The sequence below is a fragment of the Nestor notabilis genome, unplaced genomic scaffold, assembly GCF_000696875.1.
Source record: "Nestor notabilis isolate BGI_N333 unplaced genomic scaffold, ASM69687v1 scaffold11989, whole genome shotgun sequence".
Classification (NCBI taxonomy): domain Eukaryota; kingdom Metazoa; phylum Chordata; class Aves; order Psittaciformes; family Psittacidae; genus Nestor; species Nestor notabilis.
In genome coordinates this window covers 15,601-33,906 of record NW_009945091.1, presented here as the reverse complement: position 1 = coordinate 33,906, position 18,306 = coordinate 15,601, and the positions used below count along the sequence as shown (strand labels likewise).

Sequence of the window (18,306 nt, the reverse complement as noted above, 5' to 3'; positions counted from 1 at the left end):
CAAAAACCTTGCAGCTGACTGAAGAGTAGGAGCTTGTAGGAAATGACTGTCCAGGATCCAAAGAATTCTTTCATTTAAATGTAGGATTTTAGTTCTTGTCACAAGATCCTGCATGCTTTCCTAGGAGCTCCTGCTGCTCTTCCGTGGCTGCCGTATGCAATTAGCTGGTTATTTTTTCTGAGGAAGAAAATCAGTATGTTCCTCACCTCCCCTGTTTGTTTCTTTTTTTTTCTCCTTGATGGCATGAAATGCAAAGGGGAGACATGATAAAAAGTCAGCGTGCAAAGCTGTCTGGATTTACTGTATCTTCATAGCTGCTCTTTGAATTCTGTAGGAAAATATGTGTTACAGGATAACAGCAATTGCCTTACAAGGCGTTTAAGCAGCCCTCGTGCCTCCATAGCTCAGAATAGTGGAATTTAAAAGCCCTCTCTTTGACTGGACTCAGGAAAATGTATCCCAGGCTGCCTCCTCTGCTGCATCCCCAGCCGGGTTAGGAAGTTCTCAAGACTAAAACTGATTTCCTGCTGTGCATTCTTAGGTGTTCCTTTTGCGAAGCTACTTCAGCGATCTGGGTCTCCTCTAGTCTTCCAATCAGGCTGACGGTGTGTTAGAAGTAAATCTGCATGTGCCCTTCCTTTCTCTGGTTTTGTGCACTCCTTGTTTAATCCTATCTTTATTCCTGATTCCCCTGATCTATTTTTTTCCATTAAAAATGGGCATCTTCCCTCTCTAAAAGAGAGAAGTGGGTGATCACTTAGTTTCTAGGCTAATGCTCCGTGATCTCAGTCGTGTTCTGTGAGTGTTATCCCAGCACGAAGGGACTGAAGGTCATCTTGTCCCTTTCCTAGAACCAATTATCAGCATTTCTGGCTTCAGCACAATTTCACAGTTTGACCTATAGATGGAGAACTTAACAGAGAGGTTTATTACAAAGTGAAGGAGTAGCTGGAATACACAGGTGCTCAAAATAGCTGGTGACTGGTCTCCGAACTTTATTGGAGTGGGATTCTTTAAGGTTCAAAGCAGAGTAAGGCTCATCCCATTTTCCCATCAATCTTAATCTAACTGTGAAGGTTTGGTGAAGATGCTTCCTTTGGGGAAGGGTCTTTTCTGTTTTTCTTTTCCATCCAAATTAAGATTTACAATCAGATTCTTCTTTTTGTAGTACTCTGCTCTTCTCAGTTTACTGTGCTCTGGGTTTCCTCAAGGAGAAGCATAAATCATTTTGACATCTCTCTATAGATGATCAGAAGAGAAATTTGAGTGATTCAAAATTTTACAGTGATTTTTACCTCGGGGAAACTGGAACCTGTCCCTTGGAAATCAGACTTGTTTAAAGATAATCCCTTATGCCCAAAATGGGGGAAAAGGTGTCCAGCAAAGATCTCTGGAGTGGTTTATTTAAATCTTTCATTTCCATTTTGGTAGGATTTTAACTTATTTCCCTTTGTAATATATAAGAGATTGGATTAAAAAAACCCAAACCAGTGATGGTATAGCTGATCTTTGCCATTGTAAAGCAATGTCTGTAAAATCAAAGCACTTACCAAGTGTTCTGGGGTTTATGTAGCATTGCAAAATATGCTATCTTAAGTTGTTCTAAGGCATGCAGGGAGAATCCTGCAACTATCAGGTTTGGTTTTTAATAGATTCCATTGATGAATTAGAGCAAGGAAGGCATGAATGTTCAATATTTTACAATAGATTACCTGTAAAACTTACAATTTTGTTGTGGATCAGAAGTAACGCTAACTTGTCTGAGAGAGCATTGAATTACAGCTACTTATAGAATATTGTTACTCCTGTAGAGAACGTGGTTCCATTTTCAAAGCCTGTGTGAGGCAAAACCAGTAATCTCTATTCTCATGGGGTTTTTCCTCATTTACACTGAAGATCTTCCACTGGGAGAGGCACAAATCTGCTATGGAATTTCAAAAACTAGACACATCTAAGAAGCAACTTCGAGTGTTTGTGGATTTTAGTATCTTGGACCTAGTAACTACATAGTAACTCAGCCAACTGTTTTCAGCTGCAAAAATGTTTAAAAGTAAACCCACCAGATGCCTGCATGCTTTTGGGGAAGAAGATAACTTGATGCTGGCAGAAGGAATACTATGTCTGGAGGAGAACAGGCCTGAAGCGTATATAACAAGAGGCTCATCCCCATCCCACTTGCTCTGCAGAGACTTCATAAGATCTTTAACTGCTGTGGCTGGTTTGGAGGCAGTGCTCATCAGCTTGTCACTCTGAATAACACAGGGATTTTTACATGTTGTATGACAAAGATCAGGAAAGCAGCAGTGTCCTGCCAGCTGTGCACACACTGCTGTGGCTTTGGAATTATTCGTGTATTTTCCTGCCTTTTCAGGTTCTTTCAATCCTGTGTTCACTGGATAGCTCTTTAGGCTGCAGGACTCTCTTCTGTTAGTAGTAGTTCATAGGGTTTGAGGGTTACTGTATTACTCTGCAGTAAATTAACTGTGGCTTTCATCAAGATTGATGGATACAACTTCTTCAGATAATAAACCCATCTTCAACTTCATCTAGTCTTCTTCCAGACATCCACATTATTCTCATGGTGGGCAAACCCTGAAAAGCTGCTCTTTTTGGAAGGGACACTGTGAAGCAACAAGAGACTTTCATAATCCTTTTCACTTGAATTGTTCAGTAAATTTCATCGAAGTGATCTGTCAAGACTGACACAACACTTGAATCTCAGCACTTCAGAAGTAAGTATGGCACTTACTTCTTTCTTACCTCTTCAGGTTTCTTCTCTCTCCCTCATTCCCTGCTTAAGAGGTGCAGGTCACATTTGAACTACCTGCTGGACTTAACCTGCATCTGTCAAACTTCAAGCACTCTTGAAAGCCTCTGGGAGTATCTGGGTCTCAAGCCAGAATATCCAATATTCTGTGCTCCTGCTAAGAATTGTACCTGTTTGTAAGCAAAAGGCAGGAGGTACCTGCTCACTTAACATTCCTCTGCTTCCTGCTTCTCTTTAGGAACCTGTTAGAATTACAGGTATCTTCTTTTTCCTTTCCTTACTTCCACATCTTCTTCAATGTATTTAGACTTCAGTAACTATAAAGCAACCAGACTGATTCACTTCTTTACCTGGTTTTGCAGAATCTTACTTCTTGCTTGTTTTCTTCCTGAAAGAGGAGTAGTGAAGGAAACTAGGAGAGTTCTGCAGTTATAGACAGCCATTTTCTTCTATTCAAATAATTCATATACAGTGACAAATGAGCCTTAATGTTCCCAGGTCTTTGCCAAAAGGATTTTTTTATGCCTGAGACTTGAGATATAGCTACTATTAAAAAAACCAAGTGTTGTCACATGAATTTCAGTGGTGAGTTTTTGTCCCCTGGTTCATAACTAAATCATAAAATAAGCCCAATACATTAGAGAAAAAAATTAGTGGAATGACAAGGACAGGGTTTTGCCATCCTGTTAGAACAGGTATAGATATATATATATATACACATATATATATTTTACATAACTACTCTAATTTGTGCTGAAAACTTCATGTACTGATAAATAACTTCTACTCAGCTGCATGGAACTTTTTTGTTCATATTTCTTCGTTTGTGATTTATTTTTTTCCCATTTTTTATGTTTTTTTACATGTCAGTCCATTTACACTCTCAGTCCATCTTCCTCATCCGTAGCATTTCCCTGTTCATTTTATCCACTGCATCTTCTCTGCTCATCATTGGTAGAAGATTCTGGCAGCACGGCCTGCATGTGGCTCCCTCCTCTTGTGCTGGCATGTGATGGTGGCACCGTTGTGTTCTCTTCCTTTCCCTTTTTACTAACAGACGCAGACCAAACTGGAGCATGCCCGCATTAAGGAGCTTGAACAGAGCCTGCTCTTTGAAAAGACCAAAGCTGACAAACTCCAGAGGGAGTTAGAAGACACTAGGGTAATGGTTTTCACTATTTGAATAACAAGACTGATTTGTGTTGTGGAAGATTTCTGATGACGCGCTCTGCTGGGTATAACACATGCTGAAACACATCCTTGCTCCTGCCATGATCAGTGCCTGCTATAGGTATAGCTGGAACACTTTAAAAAGTAGCATGAATTTTGAGCTTCAGTGGTGTGTGTGTGCATATGCCTGTATCTGTATATTCATTTCTCCAGAAGAACTCAGGTAAGATGTCTTAACTGCAAAATTGGTGCTTGAATCCAAGTCAAAAACAGCACATGGGACACTGAATTCACAGCAATGTTCAGTGGTTTGTTTTTTAAAGTAGCAAAGTTCATTAAATCCAAAAAGGATCAACTGTGCCAATGCATTTAACACAAACTTAGTAGTTGTGGCTTAGTTTTGAGGTCTTAAATAGTTGTTGTAATATTTGCTTTGCCAAATTGTGGTTTGCAATGGCTTTTTAGTTCTTTATTTCCAACATGACATTTTTTGATGGATATTCCAGTAGCATTAGTAATACTGTTGCCTGTCAAAACGTTACTGGGCATAATTTGTCCCAAGTCAGAATCTCAGCAGATGTCAATTCTTAAGGGTAGATATAGATATGTATTCATGGTCATAAATACAGCTTTTCTTGAAGCTGAGGTAGGATGACTATTATAAAACCAGGAATGTATTCCATAAGAAGTACTTTTAGAGAGCAATTGCAGGTAAGTAATATCTTTTTCAGGATGCTGATATAATATGGAGGTTGAAACAGTAACTTCCTAAATTAGAAATAATTGTGGTACTTTTGCATGCTTTTCCATACAAGAGCTGCTTCAGCACTCAGTGAAAAGCTCGGATAATGTGAGGACACTTCTCCAGAGGGAACAATGGAGTGGATATAGGAGTTTCCAAGGATTTGTAGGCTAAAAATGTGTTTGTATTTTTCTCTGAGATTATTCTGGAAGCAATTAATTTCAACAAGTGAAGACCTCAGGGTTCTCCATTCTTTTCCAGTCTGCTTTAAAATGGTTCTGAGAAACATTTTGTTGAACAATGAATGTTACTAGTGTAGTTTGTAAGTTAAGCAAGTTGTTATTTGTAGATAACTTCAGAAAAAATGAACTTAACTGAATTCCATGTTCAGATATACATGTAATACAAAGCTGTGGACACTTTCCCATTTTAAAGCAATAATTTATACGCTATGGAAACAACAGTTGTTCTTGTTTCACAGCCTTCCATGTAAAGGCAGCATTTGCTTTTACTTAAGCTTTCTTTAGAATTTCCATAGAAAGAGGAGTTGAGAGAGAAACTCAAAGGTATTTTACTCCAAAATGCTGGCAAGAATACACTGGTGATGTTTGTGTGCAGCACTCAGTGGTTTCTTTTCAGTGAGGCTGAAGTGTCTTTGTATTCAAAATATCTTTTATAATTCTTTCTTCTTTTCTTGAAACACTGTCAATCATAGGTGGCCACGGTATCAGAAAAATCACGCATCATGGAACTAGAAAGAGATCTAGCGTTGCGGGTGAAGGAGGTAGCTGAGCTCCGAGGGAGATTAGAGTCTAGTAAACACATTGATGATGTGGACACTTCTCTTTCATTGTTACAAGAAATAAGTGCTTTGCAAGAAAGAATGGCAGCAGCTAGCAAAGAACATCAGAATGAGATGAACTCACTGAAAGAGAAGTTTGGAGTTAGTGAAGAAGCATTGCAGAAAGAGATCAAAACACTCTCGGCTTCAAATGAGAGAATGACAAAAGAAAATGAATCCTTAAAAACTAAGCTGGATCACGCCAACAAGGAGAATTCCGATGTAATAGAGCTCTGGAAATCGAAGCTGGAATCTGCAATTGCCTCCCATCAGCAAGCAATGGAAGAACTAAAAGTTTCTTTCAGCAAAGGTGTAGGGCCTCAGTCAGCAGAATTTGCAGAGTTAAAGACTCAGATTGAGAAACTGAAACTAGACTATGAAAATGAAATGTCAAACTTAAAACTGAAGCAGGAAAATGAAAAATCTCATCATTTAAAAGAGATTGAATCACTAAAAGCAAAACTGTTGGCAGTCACAGAGGAGAAAGAGCAAAACCTGGAAAGCCTGAAGACCAAACTGGAAAGTGTGGAAGATCAGCATCTAGTAGAAATGGAAGACACTTTAAACAAATTACAGGAAGCTGAAATAAAGGTAAAGGAGCTAGAGGTACTGCAAGCCAAGTACAATGAACAAACCAAAGTTATTGATAGTCTTACACCACAGATCAAAGCTGCTGAAGAAAAGCTTTTGGACCTTGCTGCACTTCAGAAAGCCAATTCTGAAGGTAAATTGGAAATCCAGAAACTTAGCAAGCAGCTTGAGGCAGCTGAGAAACAAATTCAGAATTTAGAGACTGAAAAGGTTGATGGAAATAGCAAGGTTTGTATCAACATCCATCCTTTTGTTTTTACTTCACTTTTATTTTCCTTTTGTACTGTTCTCATTTGCTACAGCAAATACATCACAGAAAAAATAGTTTTATCAGTGTGTATCTTAGTACCATCTGAGGAGCTTTAGAGAAAGTGTTGACGGGGTTGAGTCAACAGGTTTTTCTAGTGCTCAGTCTGCACCATTAAGCAGCAGAAGAAAGTTCTTTGTGCATTTTCTTGCTGCAGGCTCTGGTGTGCCTCTGCTGGGAGCTTTGTGTTACAGAGAAGTCAGTTTGTTGGTTTATTTGGTGATAGAGGTTTCAGATAAAGTGAGTTGGGGAGCAGTGGGGAATTGTTCCCTCTGTACCTTCACTACCTCTCATCAAAGAAGTTGATGGAAGAGGCTATTAAAAATGAAAGCAAAAAAGATCCTGGTTGAACTTGTCTTTAAGGGAAGGGTATGCAGTGATGTTAGGCACTGCTTCACAGCATTCCTGAAGCACAGGCTGCAATGTGATACATCTTACCAAGATCTGTCATGGCTCTGGATGAAATTTCTCTTTGAAGATAGTCTGGCAGTCAGAATTTGGAAGTTGTTCCACCACTGCAGCTAGGTGCTAAGATACCATTTCATTTTAGAGCATCCCCAGTCTGTGACCTCTGATTCTAAGAGTAGTGCGGAAGGGAAGTCACTGGAAATAGCTTTCCTAAACCCTTCACAGGTGGTGCTGAGATACCAGATTTCTATGGACCTTTGGCTCCGTTTTTGAGGTCAAACTGGGTTTCTGCCCTACCCCTGGGAGGTACAGAGCCTTCTGAAAAACTGCACCCAATGTGCATTGGCCTGAATAGCCAGTTGAAGCACAAATGCTAAACTGATTAGTTAAAAAAATTAATAAAGAGCCACAACTACTAGTTCAGCTGATGCTGAAATTTTGAATGTACTCAAAACCATCTGCCATTAAATAGTGTTTTCACCATTAATTCCAAGAGCTAAATTTTAATGATTCCAAATACATTCCAAGATGCAGTTAGTGCTGTGATGTATGTAGTCATCAGTGGAAATCAGCTTCACTCAGTTAACACATCGCTTTTGTTTTTCTTCAGTCTTTTATTTATTTTTCATCTTACAGTGATTTTAATGTTATTTTTTTCAGCTTCAACTTTTAATTTTCCTATTTTTCCATTCATATTTGTAATTTTATTTTACTCCATTTCATCATCCTTGTTAGGCTAGTAATCTGGCCAAAGAACTGCAGGGCAAAGAGCAAAAGCTTCTTGACCTTGAGAAAAACTTGAGTGCAGTAAATCAAGTTAAAGATTCTTTGGAAAAGGAACTTCAAGTTTTGGTGAGTAATACCCCAAAATTTTGACTTTATCCTTTGGATTTTGGTTTTCATGGTGAGCGTGTAATGTGAAATCTGTGGACTGACTCTGAGCAAAGTCTTTCAAAGCTGTTTTACTCATGAAAAGAAGGCAAAGGTTCATGATTGATAGGATCTGTCTCAGAATGAGAAGAGCATTTTAGATGAGTTCTGTGTTACCAGGTGTTCTGTCTAAACAGAACTCATCTGTTTATGGATTTCAGATGAAATATTAAACCAAAACAGCATGTAGTTTAAATTTACTTACTAAGGAGCATGTGGCCCTTTGTTATAACTTGTACAAATTAATGCTTGCTATACACGTCTTAGAAATGGGTTTTGAAGACATTTTTCATCCGATTTCTCATTTTGCGAATGTAATTACATTTGCAAGTATTCTGTAGTTGGGTGGGATTTTCCTGAGAAACTACACTGGAGTTAGTAACAAAAAGAAACATTTCTAGCTTTTACTGTCCCTGTCATAAAATCTTTCCACAGCCATAGTAAATACTTGAAGTTGGTGGAAGAGTCTCATTTGTCTTCCTCAGCATCCTCCCTTTCTTCACAGCTGAGCATCTCTTCCCGCTGGTAGAGCTGGAAAACACTGGTACAAGGCTGATCACAGGGTTGCAAATGTCCATTGTGCAGCCTATGAACAGCATGGATGGCTTCATGTGTTGAGCCCAGAATTCCTATCTCCTACACTGAACTCTGTGGTTGCAATTCTGTTGCTAAGACTGCTGCTGGAGAAGTTATTTTGAATGTTTAGGGACTTGCTTGCAACCAAGGAAAGGGAAATGTTGCTTTATGTTGCTGAATACGTCTACACTAAACTGTAATTCAGAAACTTTGGATCTGCTTGATAGGAGTGAAGACTGCTCTATTTTTTACTTGAAAAACACCCGATATAAATTCAGTGGTTGAATTATACTGCTGTTACCAAACCTTACCTTAGGTTTTTATCCATATTTCAGAAAGAAAAGTTTACTAGTGCAGCTGATGAAGCAGAAAACGTTCAACAAACTATGCAAGGTACGTCTGCTGCTAAACCAAAGAAAGAACTAAAAAGCTGCAGAAAATAAATGCTGCAAAAGTAAGGTTTTTTCCATGCACTTTCAAATTTACATGTGGTGGAACAGCAGCTTCGGCAGCTATGGAAAGGACAGGATTACTTCCAGCCTCTCTTCTTAAGAGTAATAAACCTTGCAAGTAGGTGGAATTGTCTGCATCTGAGTAGTTACTAACTTTGTTTTCAAAATTTTACTTGCATAGAAACAATAAAAAAACTAAACCAAAAAGAAGAGCAGTTTGCACTCATGTCCTCAGAACTGGAACAGCTGAAGTCTAGTTTGACGGGTAAGGAAGTAATAAACTGGAATGTTCTGAACAATGCATCAGCTTTGTGCTTCCATATGCCTCCTGCTCAGCTCGCCACTCTGTAGTAGTACATAACACTTTCCCGAATGCATATGCCTTCAAAAGAAAGCCTTTTGCTAGGCAGAGAATAGCTGTTGTGGCACTGTGTATAGTGACCCAACAAGGTGGTGATGATGAGGTTAAGGAAATAGTGCAGTAAAGCCAAAGACTTCCGAGTGCATGGCTGAGTGCATTCTGAATCAGTAGTCAAATTCTTGTTCAATTTGCCACAAAACCATGCTGTGGTGATGGTCAGTTACCAGACCAAGGCTTGGGGACCAGGCTAAAGCATTACAAACATAGCAGAGTTAATTCCCAGAAGCCTTGTCCATAAGAAGTGTCTTCTTTTTAAGGATATCAAAAAGACTGTATGTTAGTCTGGTTGTCTCCTCCTTCCTATCTCATAGGAGGGAGTCTTTCTGTATTTTTCTAGTTGTACATCTCAATTTAAAGCTGATGTAGAAAGAAACTAAGGATGACTACCCTGTGAGCAAGCCTTTCAAGACATTGTTGGGACTGTAGAAGTCATCCCAAGGGCTGCTTTTGCTCTTGGTGGTAGTTCCTGCCCTGGACTAGGTAATTTCTTCACTGTAGCTTCATGTTGCTTGCATTGTTTGTCTTCTACTGCTCTGCTGAATAGCTGGTGAGATGCTTCACCTGTAAGATGTGCAGACCCCTCTGCTTGATTACCGTCTGATATGGGTAGAACTCATATCCACATCTCATGGCCTGAAGTGAATCGCTTCTGAAAGAAAGATTTCTTGACTAGTTGCTTTTTCACTGTTTCTGGAGAGTTCTTAACCTTTTGCTACAGTTGAAAGTTCAAACAATCATTTTTAATTTTAAACAGGTAGTTTGCAATGTCTGTAGCATCACTATTATTGCTCTATTTATAATTCTTTGCTATCTCCTTGCTGGCCTGTGCATACCCTTTCTCTGAAATGTACTGGACTAACCACCTTTGTCTTGCTCAGTGATGGAGAAGAAATTGAAGGAGCGAGAAGAGAAAGAACAGCAACTGGTAGAAGCTAAAGCCAAACTTGAAAATGATATTGCAGAGATCATGAAGTCTTCAGGAGACAGCTCTGCCCAGCTTACGAAAATGAATGATGAGCTCCGGTTAAAAGAAAGGTATTCTGTCAGTGTCAGAACATCCTCATATGAATTCATTGCTCCTGCACTCCAGCTTCTCATCTTATCCTGCTGTAATTATCTGAACACGATGCTCCTGAGTGTCACATTGATGTGACAAGTGAACTTGTTCTAGCAAACCGAATTAATCAAAACTGTCTCCTCAGAGTGATCTGAACAGCATCTAACATTTATAATTCTAAGGTTCTTGTGTAACATGCTTATCATTGCCCAGAGTGAATGACCTTACCTGCTAAGCTTGAGTTATTTGGATATATGAAAAACCTGGGTCACGTTTTGTCTAGCAAGAGAAAATGTGTTTTGTTTCAAATAAAAATTGTACATGGAATAGTTGTTCTTTACCTCTACAATACCACAGACTGGGGGCAAAGTAGCTGGCAGCGGTGTTGCTCTGGTCACAAGCAAGTGCTCGGTCTCACTTGCTTGTATTTAATTTAGCAGAACATTCTCTGTATGCTAAATAATTACATCTCTTTCTAAATGCTTGGACAGAATATAAAACTTCAGTGTAATTTCGAGTCTTTCATCTCTGAGCTTGTTGTGCTGTCAGCAAAAAGTAATGTTCTTTTATTTGGTCTTTTTAGGCAGTTGGAGCAAATACAACTTCAGCTTACAAAAGCAAATGAAAAGGCTGTTGAGCTTCAGAAAAACGTGGAGCAGACAACACAGAAAGCTGAGCAGAGTCAGCAAGAAACCCTCAGGATTCATCAAGCTGAACTGAAAAATATGCAGGATCAACTAATGGACATGGTAAGAACAAGTGTAAAAGCACTAGCTATGTGCAGAATATTGTATTGCTGTTCTTTAACTGCGTTCCAATTTCGTTTCTATCAGAAAAAGCAAATGGAGACCAGCCAGAATCAGTATAAAGATCTTCAGGCGAAGTATGAAAAGGAAACTTCTGAGATGGTCACTAAACATGATGCAGATATCAAAGGGTTCAAGCAGAACTTGCTGGATGCAGAAGAGGCATTGAAAGTTGCACAAAAGAAGAACGCCGAGTTAGAAACAGAGGCTGAGGAGCTGAGGAAGCAAGCGGAAGAGGCCAAAGTACGTACCTTGGGTAGTCTGCGAGTTATTTACAGTCTCACTCCTTCTATTTGGGTGAAACCCTGGGTTTTGCCTGGCTTCACCATTTCGTAGTAAGATTTTTGCAGTGTTTCTTAATTGAACTTTTCAAGGATGGATTAATACTGGTTAGGGAAGAGAAGCATACCCAGCTAACAGGTTGTATTCTCTAGATCACACAGGAATCCATGAAATATGCTGCTTTGATGTTAACATTTTGTTTATGCTCATGGATATCTGGCTCAGCGCAGTCGGTTGGAGCCAGATGTTCTTCTCTGGTTTTTTAAATGCATGAATTATTTTAAAATATGTTGTGAACTATTTCATTTAAAAGTTACACACCTGAAATTTTGTTCTGTAATTTGACCTGATATTACGCGCAGCTATTTAGTATGTAGCTTGACTTTATTAATTTGAATTCTTTTTCCTCCTGTTTCTGTGACATTACTGCTTGCTTTCATCCCTCATTAGTTATTTGCTATAGTCGTTGTTTTATGCTTTAACGTAATATTTAGTGTATAAATTGGCACACAAGTTAACTTTAACTACACCACTGATGTGGTGTTTCGAATTCAGTGGGTTATGAGAGTATATTTCTGATAGAATCATGGGAAGAATTTATTTATAGAAGGTGAATTTGAGAATGGGAAGTCAGTATCTAATACAACTCCCTGCATTTTAATTCACTTGGATTCTCATGAAATCATTCTGTGGCTCTTTTTTTCTGAGTAATTTGCATCCAGAAAATTTGTCGAGAGTAGTTTTAAAAACCAGATGGAATCTTGTCTGGAGGAACTTGCAAACCATGATTAGTTTTTATTGTTATTTAACCAATGAAAAGTTTTCTAGGAGGTGTTTTGCAATGAAATATCAGGGGTGGCTTCAACTGTTGAGTTCCCACAGGGGCTGTGTGTCAGTGTATACACGTTTTACAAACTGAAATGACTGTAGCTCTATTTACCCTTAAAGCACATTTCTCATTTGTCTGCTTGACTTCATTTTTGTTTTCCCTTCTCCCTGACTTTATTTCTTTAGTCCTTAAGCTCTGTGTTAGCATCAGCCAGAAAAGAAATTGAACTAATGTCAGACAAGATGAGGGGTTTGATATCAGAAAAAGAGACTTTGGCACAGGAAGGAGATACTTTAAAATTAGAGAGAGGTTCCTTGGTATCAAAACTTCTAGAATTGGAATCAAAGGTTTCATTAATGGAACAAGACCAAGAAGAACTTTGGACAATAAAAGAAGAACTTAATTCAGAAAATAAAAGAATCCTAAAGCAGAAGGAAGAGGCTGAGGCCAAAAGCCAGCAGGAAAGCTCAGAAAAGTTAGCACTAATCTTGGAGAACAGCAAATTACTCTCTGAAATAGAGGCAGCACAGGCAGAACTCCTGAAGATAATGCAAGAAAACGAAGCCCTCCAGTCTTCAGAGTCAACCTTGCTCCAACAGTTGAAAGAGTTTCAGGCCAACAAAGATGCCATGGATGTGACATGTCAGAAACATATCAAGGAACGGGAAGAACTGGAGAATTATCGGAAGAATCTTTTGGAAGAGAAAGATGCAGTTGTTAAAGACAAAGATGCTGTTATTCAGAAGCTGGAAAGTTCGTGTGAGGCACTGGCCAAAGACCAAAGAAAGCTGCTGCAGGAGGTGTCAACTCTGACTGCAGAGAGAGATTCAGCCCTAGGTGAACACTTAGATCTTAAAAATGCAAATATAGCCTTAAAGAAAGAAATGAACAGTCAACTGAAGACAACCGAGAGCCTGCAGTCCGAGAAGGAGATGCTCCTTAAAAGCATAGAAGAGCTGCGTGTGAGTTTAGGCAATACAGTCAGTGAAAACCAAACATTAAATGTGAGAATGGAAGAGATGAAAACAGAGCTAGAGACTGAACATAAAGAACTTAAAAAAGTGATGAAAGACAATACAGAGCTGAAGGATTCCCTTGCTAGTCTCTCTTGTCTTCTTGAGGAAATTAAAGCCTCGAGAGAGATATCGAACTCCGAACGTGTTCAGTTACTTCAAGAGAAAGAGGCTCTTTCTTCATCTGAGCGAAGGCTTTTGGCTGAAAGGGAGGAACTTTTAAAGGAAAATAATGCAATTGCTGAAAAGCTTGCCAAGGCTGCAGCAGATGCTGAGCTTGCTGAGAGAGACTTAACTGAGAAAATAAAGGAACTGGACTTAGAAAAGGAATCTGTTTTTCGTAAGTCATTGCAATTGGAACAGCACAACGAAGGTCTTCTCCAAGAGAAGAAAGACTTGGAGAACAAATACTTAGAGCTTCTTGAAGAAAACAAGTCTTCTGCAAATACAATTTCTGATATGAAGGATGAACATGAACTGTGTGTCTCAGCCCAGAAAGCTCTGGCCCAAGAGAATACCACGCTCCAAGATTCCATTGAAGCCCTGAAGGAAGAACTACGTAAGAAGACTCTAGAAAATCAAGAGCTGATAAACTGTAAATGTGACCTTTCCAACTATCTGAAAGAGGCCCAGGATGCCAAAAGACCATTAGAAAATGAACTGGCTGCTGTATCCCATGCAAAGCAGGTCCTGTCATCTTCATATGAGACCTATTCTTCTGAGAAGGAAACACTGACCAGAGAGAGGACTGAATTGCAAGATCAGTGTCAGAAATTAAATGAAGAGGTTGCAATTCTGAAAGAAAACCTAACCCTAGAGAAGGAAGCTAGAAAACTGGACAAGGAGTCCTTCTTCTTAGAACGTGGGGAACTTCAAAGCACCATCAGCTTCTTAGAGAAGGAGATACAAGAGCTAAGAGAGAAAAACAGAGAATTTCTGACTGAGAAAGAACTTTTAGTTCAGGAGAAAGAAAAATCTGAAACTGACCTGGTGGAAATCATTAAAGAAAAAGAAACCCTCTGTGCAGAGATGGAGCAGCTTGCTTCCAGTATCGAACGACTGAAGAGTGACTTTACTTCCCTGTCTAAATCCAAAGCAGAGCTTGAAGACTTGCACAGCTGCGTCTCTGAGAGGCTGGGTGAGCTTCAACTCAGACATGAGGCGGTGGAGAAGGAGAGAATAAAGTTACTTGAGGAAAACAACAGCCTACGTGCTGAGCAGGATAGTCTGGTCATCATTAAGGAAGAAAGATTAACAGAGAAGGAGAAATTCTCCAAGGATTATTATAAACTGCATGACAAAGTAGCACTTTTAGAACAGACTAATAGTGACCTGTCGAGCAAATTGCTGGTGTCTCAGGGCAAAAATCAGATGCTACAGGAGGAAATGAACAATCTGGCTTTGAAACTAAGAGAGATTGAGATTCTCCAGGCCCAAACAATAGCACAAAAAATTGAGGTATTGAAACACATAGTTAAATAATTGAGTATGGTTATACTAATCCTGAGCACTAACCTAGTGGTTTCCTCTCTGAACTCATTGCACAATCAGCACTTCATCTTGGTAAAAACAGGCTGGAATTATGGTCTCTCTCCATATATTACTTTGGGTTTTTTCCAAGAGTCTGAAAGACACTTTAATATTGAAAAAAATAATTTCTAAATGTAAAAGCCCATGTTGTTGCTGAATGTTGCAAGAAAACAACATAAACTGTGAATAAAAGGAAGTTTCATTTCTTGAATCTGGTAGGAGAAATTGAGCAGCTCCTTCTGTTTGAAGTACTCTGCAGCTTAAAAGCTAGAGTAGTAAGAGAGAAGGTTGTAGATTAGACCTTTGTGCAATTTTATGTTAAATTACAACAAACTTCAAATTTGAGTTATTGGAAAAATACAAACCAACCCACTGCTCCTGTCAATGTAATTGGATAACAAGCAGTGTAAGAGAACCATTTAAATTCACATTACAGGGCTTTCGGTCTGTTAAAGACATGGACAATCTTGGTGTTCTTTTTATTCACAGAAGTGCTTGGTATTCACCACCAACAAATTCTGTAAAACATTTTGAATTTCAGTTTGTGTGGCTTGAAGCCCATAAAATCCCTTTGAATTGGAATCAAGATATCCTATAGGAATGTATTATGCCCATCGAGGTGTTTTAATATGCTTGTGAAGTATTTCCTTTGAGGAGGCCATAATGAACAACACTGAAACAATGTGGTAATTGGCTTTATCTCCTATTTAATTTTAAATTCTTTTTCAAATTTTGAACAGCTTTTTGTAAGTCCACCTTTTCTGAACACGGAACAGTCTGTTGGAGGTGAATATCTATTGAACTACTACTGTCTAAAGTGGTTAGCAGCCTCAGAGCAATCACAGCGGTGGTAGTTAGTAATCCAGGAGTTACATATGAAGCAGCAGGCCTCCTTGGTGGTGACACAAGCATGGGGTTATGATCTGTTTCTGCATGGAACTGAATCTTCTTGTGTCCATTTATTTTTATACTTTATGCAGCTTCAAAATGCAAATCAGTTCCCCATTGAAGTCCTTATGTAATTGGAAAACAGCTGTCAAACCATGGGGCTGTGCATAAAGTATTGCATTCATCTTTTGCTTTCAGAGGTCCCTTTGATAATAACATCTTTTTCCCCCATCCCCCTTTATATATAGGCTGCCAAAATAGCAGATGATGTTATCCAGACTGTGGAGAAGGTGACCAAAGAGAAGGATGCCATTCACAAAGAAAAGATTGAAACTTTGGCCTCTTTGGAGAACTCTAGACAGACAAATGAGAAGCTACAGAATGAAGTAAGCACATTTAAATGCTTTTCTGTGGAAAGATTTGCCTGGTTTGTAAGGAAGAACTATTGAATTACAGAGAATTAGACTGGGCAAGAGGTGGATTCTGTCACTTTCCCACCACAATACTCAGTCTTGACTGGCTTGTGAAAGCTTACTAGATGAGTGTGTATTGATGGTAAATCTAGGTGCTTGACATAGCCAGATGACCTGTGTCCTTTTGTATTTTGCTTGTGGTTTCAAATGCCATACAGATGTAAGGTTGTCCCTTAAATCTTGGTGCAGCAACAGATTATCTTCTGTATTTAGTCTTAACATTGAACTGGCATCTTTTCTGCAGATGTGGAGCATTCTGTGGGTCTCTTTGATGGCTCCTTGAGCTTTTTCAGCTTCTGTAGTAATGGGTAGTGAACAGCTGGGCTACCCTGAACACCACAGCTTGTGCTGAAGCAGTCAGCATTTCCAATGAGATTTGAGGACTTGAGAATTAAAAGCTGTGACGTGTATAATGGCAGGGTTCACTTTTCTGGATTAACATAAAAAATCCACAGGGTGCTGTAATGCCATGAGAATGGCTGGAGATTATCTGTTATACAATATAATGTGTCGCTGAATGCCAGCGACTGAGGTTCACAAGCTTGTGTGTTTATGTGGTCAGTGCAAGCTCAGTAAATAGACAGACAACAACTTGTCCCATGCAACGAGATCTCTGACAGGAATTCATTTCTTATGAATGAACTGTGTAGTTTCATTAGTGTAATGAGGCTTTTTTTCCCCTCTTTAAGTTGGACATGCTTAAACAAAACAACCTGAAAAATGAAGAGGAACTTAATAAATCGAAAGAGCTTCTAAATCTGGAGAACAAGAAAGTGGAAGAACTTAGAAAAGAATTGTAAGTATTTCAGTGTTAAATCTGTTGAATCATTCCTTTGTAGCTACATTTACCTTTTATGAAAACATGTCTTTCAGTACCTCTCTGGTATCCTAATGTTTAATTTTGACCTAATAATCTGCTTCATCAGTTGGACATGTGTTAGGACATGGAATCAGACTGTTGCTCCTGAATTGCTGAAGGGTGTCGAAGCAGATCCTTCACTCCAGACACTGTCTGAAAGAATTCGTTTCTTGGAGGAAGTATAGAGTTCTGCCACCTGAGGGCACCAGGTTGTTTTAAAAGCTTTATTATAAAGAAATTCTGTTTGGATTTAATTACACCTGGAGTGTTAAGTAGTTTCAAGTGGCTTTGGTTATAGAACATCTGGTTCTGCTTTTTGTTTTCGTTGATGGTTCATTCCAGCTTATTCCTGTTTCTTTTCTAACTGGTACAATACGAATGCTGTATGTAGTATGTAAAACTAGAGTTAACTGCTTATAATTGAAGATGCTTCATTTGAGCAATTACCTCTTACGTAGGTACTATTACCACTGCTACTAGTGATGTGTAACATTGTACACAAACAAATTAACTGTAAAGCATCTGATATAAAGTAATTTTCCCTGTGGAATCTCATTGTAGCAAAGCTTTTGGTGTGTGAGCAAAAGTCCTGGCTATTGCTGCCCTGCAGTAGCTGCGTGTCCCCCAGCTTTCAGAGATGAAACGCATTAAATCACAATCTTGCTCCAAGAAGAACTTGTTGACTCATGGAGTGAGAGCTGGAATCTGGACTGAGCAGCTTTGACAAATTAATTATTATTATTAGTTCCATAAGTCATTTTGTGACAGTTCTTAACCACTGCTCTGAGGTGAAGTCAGGGCACAAAGGAAATCAGCACGTGGAAGTAACACCAAGTTTCTGTGTGACTGACAGTTATTGCTGCTTGCTTTTAAAAACCTGCATGCTTGATTAGACAGGAACCTCCTTTGAGAAAGGCAGCTTTCATTCCATGAGCAATTCCTACCTGCCTCAGTGCTCATGGGAGATGCCAAAGCAAAATCATTACCTCCAGACTAGTTGCTCTTACGCTAGAACAGCAAGGGGCTAAGTAGACTCTGCTGTTGTGGGAAGACAAAAGATACTAGACTGTGATTTGTCAAGCAGAAGTTATTTATAGAAGATGCTGCCTTGAAAATCTCCAGCACTAAAAGGTGTTCTCAGGATCACTTTGTGGAGTTTTAATTTTGTTTTTTAAGGCTAATCTTAGTTATAGGCTGTTGCTTAATATGGTCTCTAATCAACAGCGCTGAGAGATGGTGTGGATAAAGGGAAGCTTGGCTGGTTGTTTTTCTAATTGAACTTTGTTGTCGTAATTATTTTGTGCATTGCCTTGTTTTAATTAGAGTAAGGAGTTAGCTTGATAATAGACATTTCTGGATCAGCA

The 18,306-nt window shown here is 39.0% G+C and overlaps 2 protein-coding genes across 5 annotated transcripts in view; both read left to right on the top strand.

Annotated features, from left to right (window-relative positions):
- The window catches only part of CLIP1 (CAP-GLY domain containing linker protein 1), a 54,909-nt gene that overhangs the window by 22,009 nt on the left and 14,594 nt on the right, over positions 1-18,306 (top strand). For 2 of the 4 annotated variants that reach the window (XM_010022722.1, XM_010022721.1), the window contains 10 exons: positions 3,825-3,929; positions 5,395-6,339; positions 7,562-7,678; positions 8,668-8,725; positions 8,966-9,049; positions 10,084-10,240; positions 10,846-11,011; positions 11,096-11,311; positions 15,859-15,996; positions 16,773-16,879. In XM_010022722.1, coding sequence (XP_010021024.1) covers positions 3,825-3,929; positions 5,395-6,339; positions 7,562-7,678; positions 8,668-8,725; positions 8,966-9,049; positions 10,084-10,240; positions 10,846-11,011; positions 11,096-11,311; positions 15,859-15,996; positions 16,773-16,879 — 2,093 coding nt within the window. The remainder of the gene's footprint in view (positions 1-3,824; positions 3,930-5,394; positions 6,340-7,561; positions 7,679-8,667; positions 8,726-8,965; positions 9,050-10,083; positions 10,241-10,845; positions 11,012-11,095; positions 11,312-15,858; positions 15,997-16,772; positions 16,880-18,306) is intronic. The other 2 variants (XM_010022723.1, XM_010022725.1) reach the window with 2 other exon arrangements.
- On the top strand, positions 12,422-14,674 carry LOC104412113 (centromere-associated protein E-like). The gene has a single exon (XM_010022726.1). The coding sequence runs from the start codon at positions 12,422-12,424 to the stop codon at positions 14,672-14,674; it is 2,253 nt and encodes a 750-aa protein (XP_010021028.1).

Coding starts and splice junctions, on each gene's coding strand:
- LOC104412113 (XM_010022726.1), top strand. CDS start 12,422: ATGAGGGGTTTGATATCAGAAAAAGAGACTTTGGCACAGGAAGGAGAT.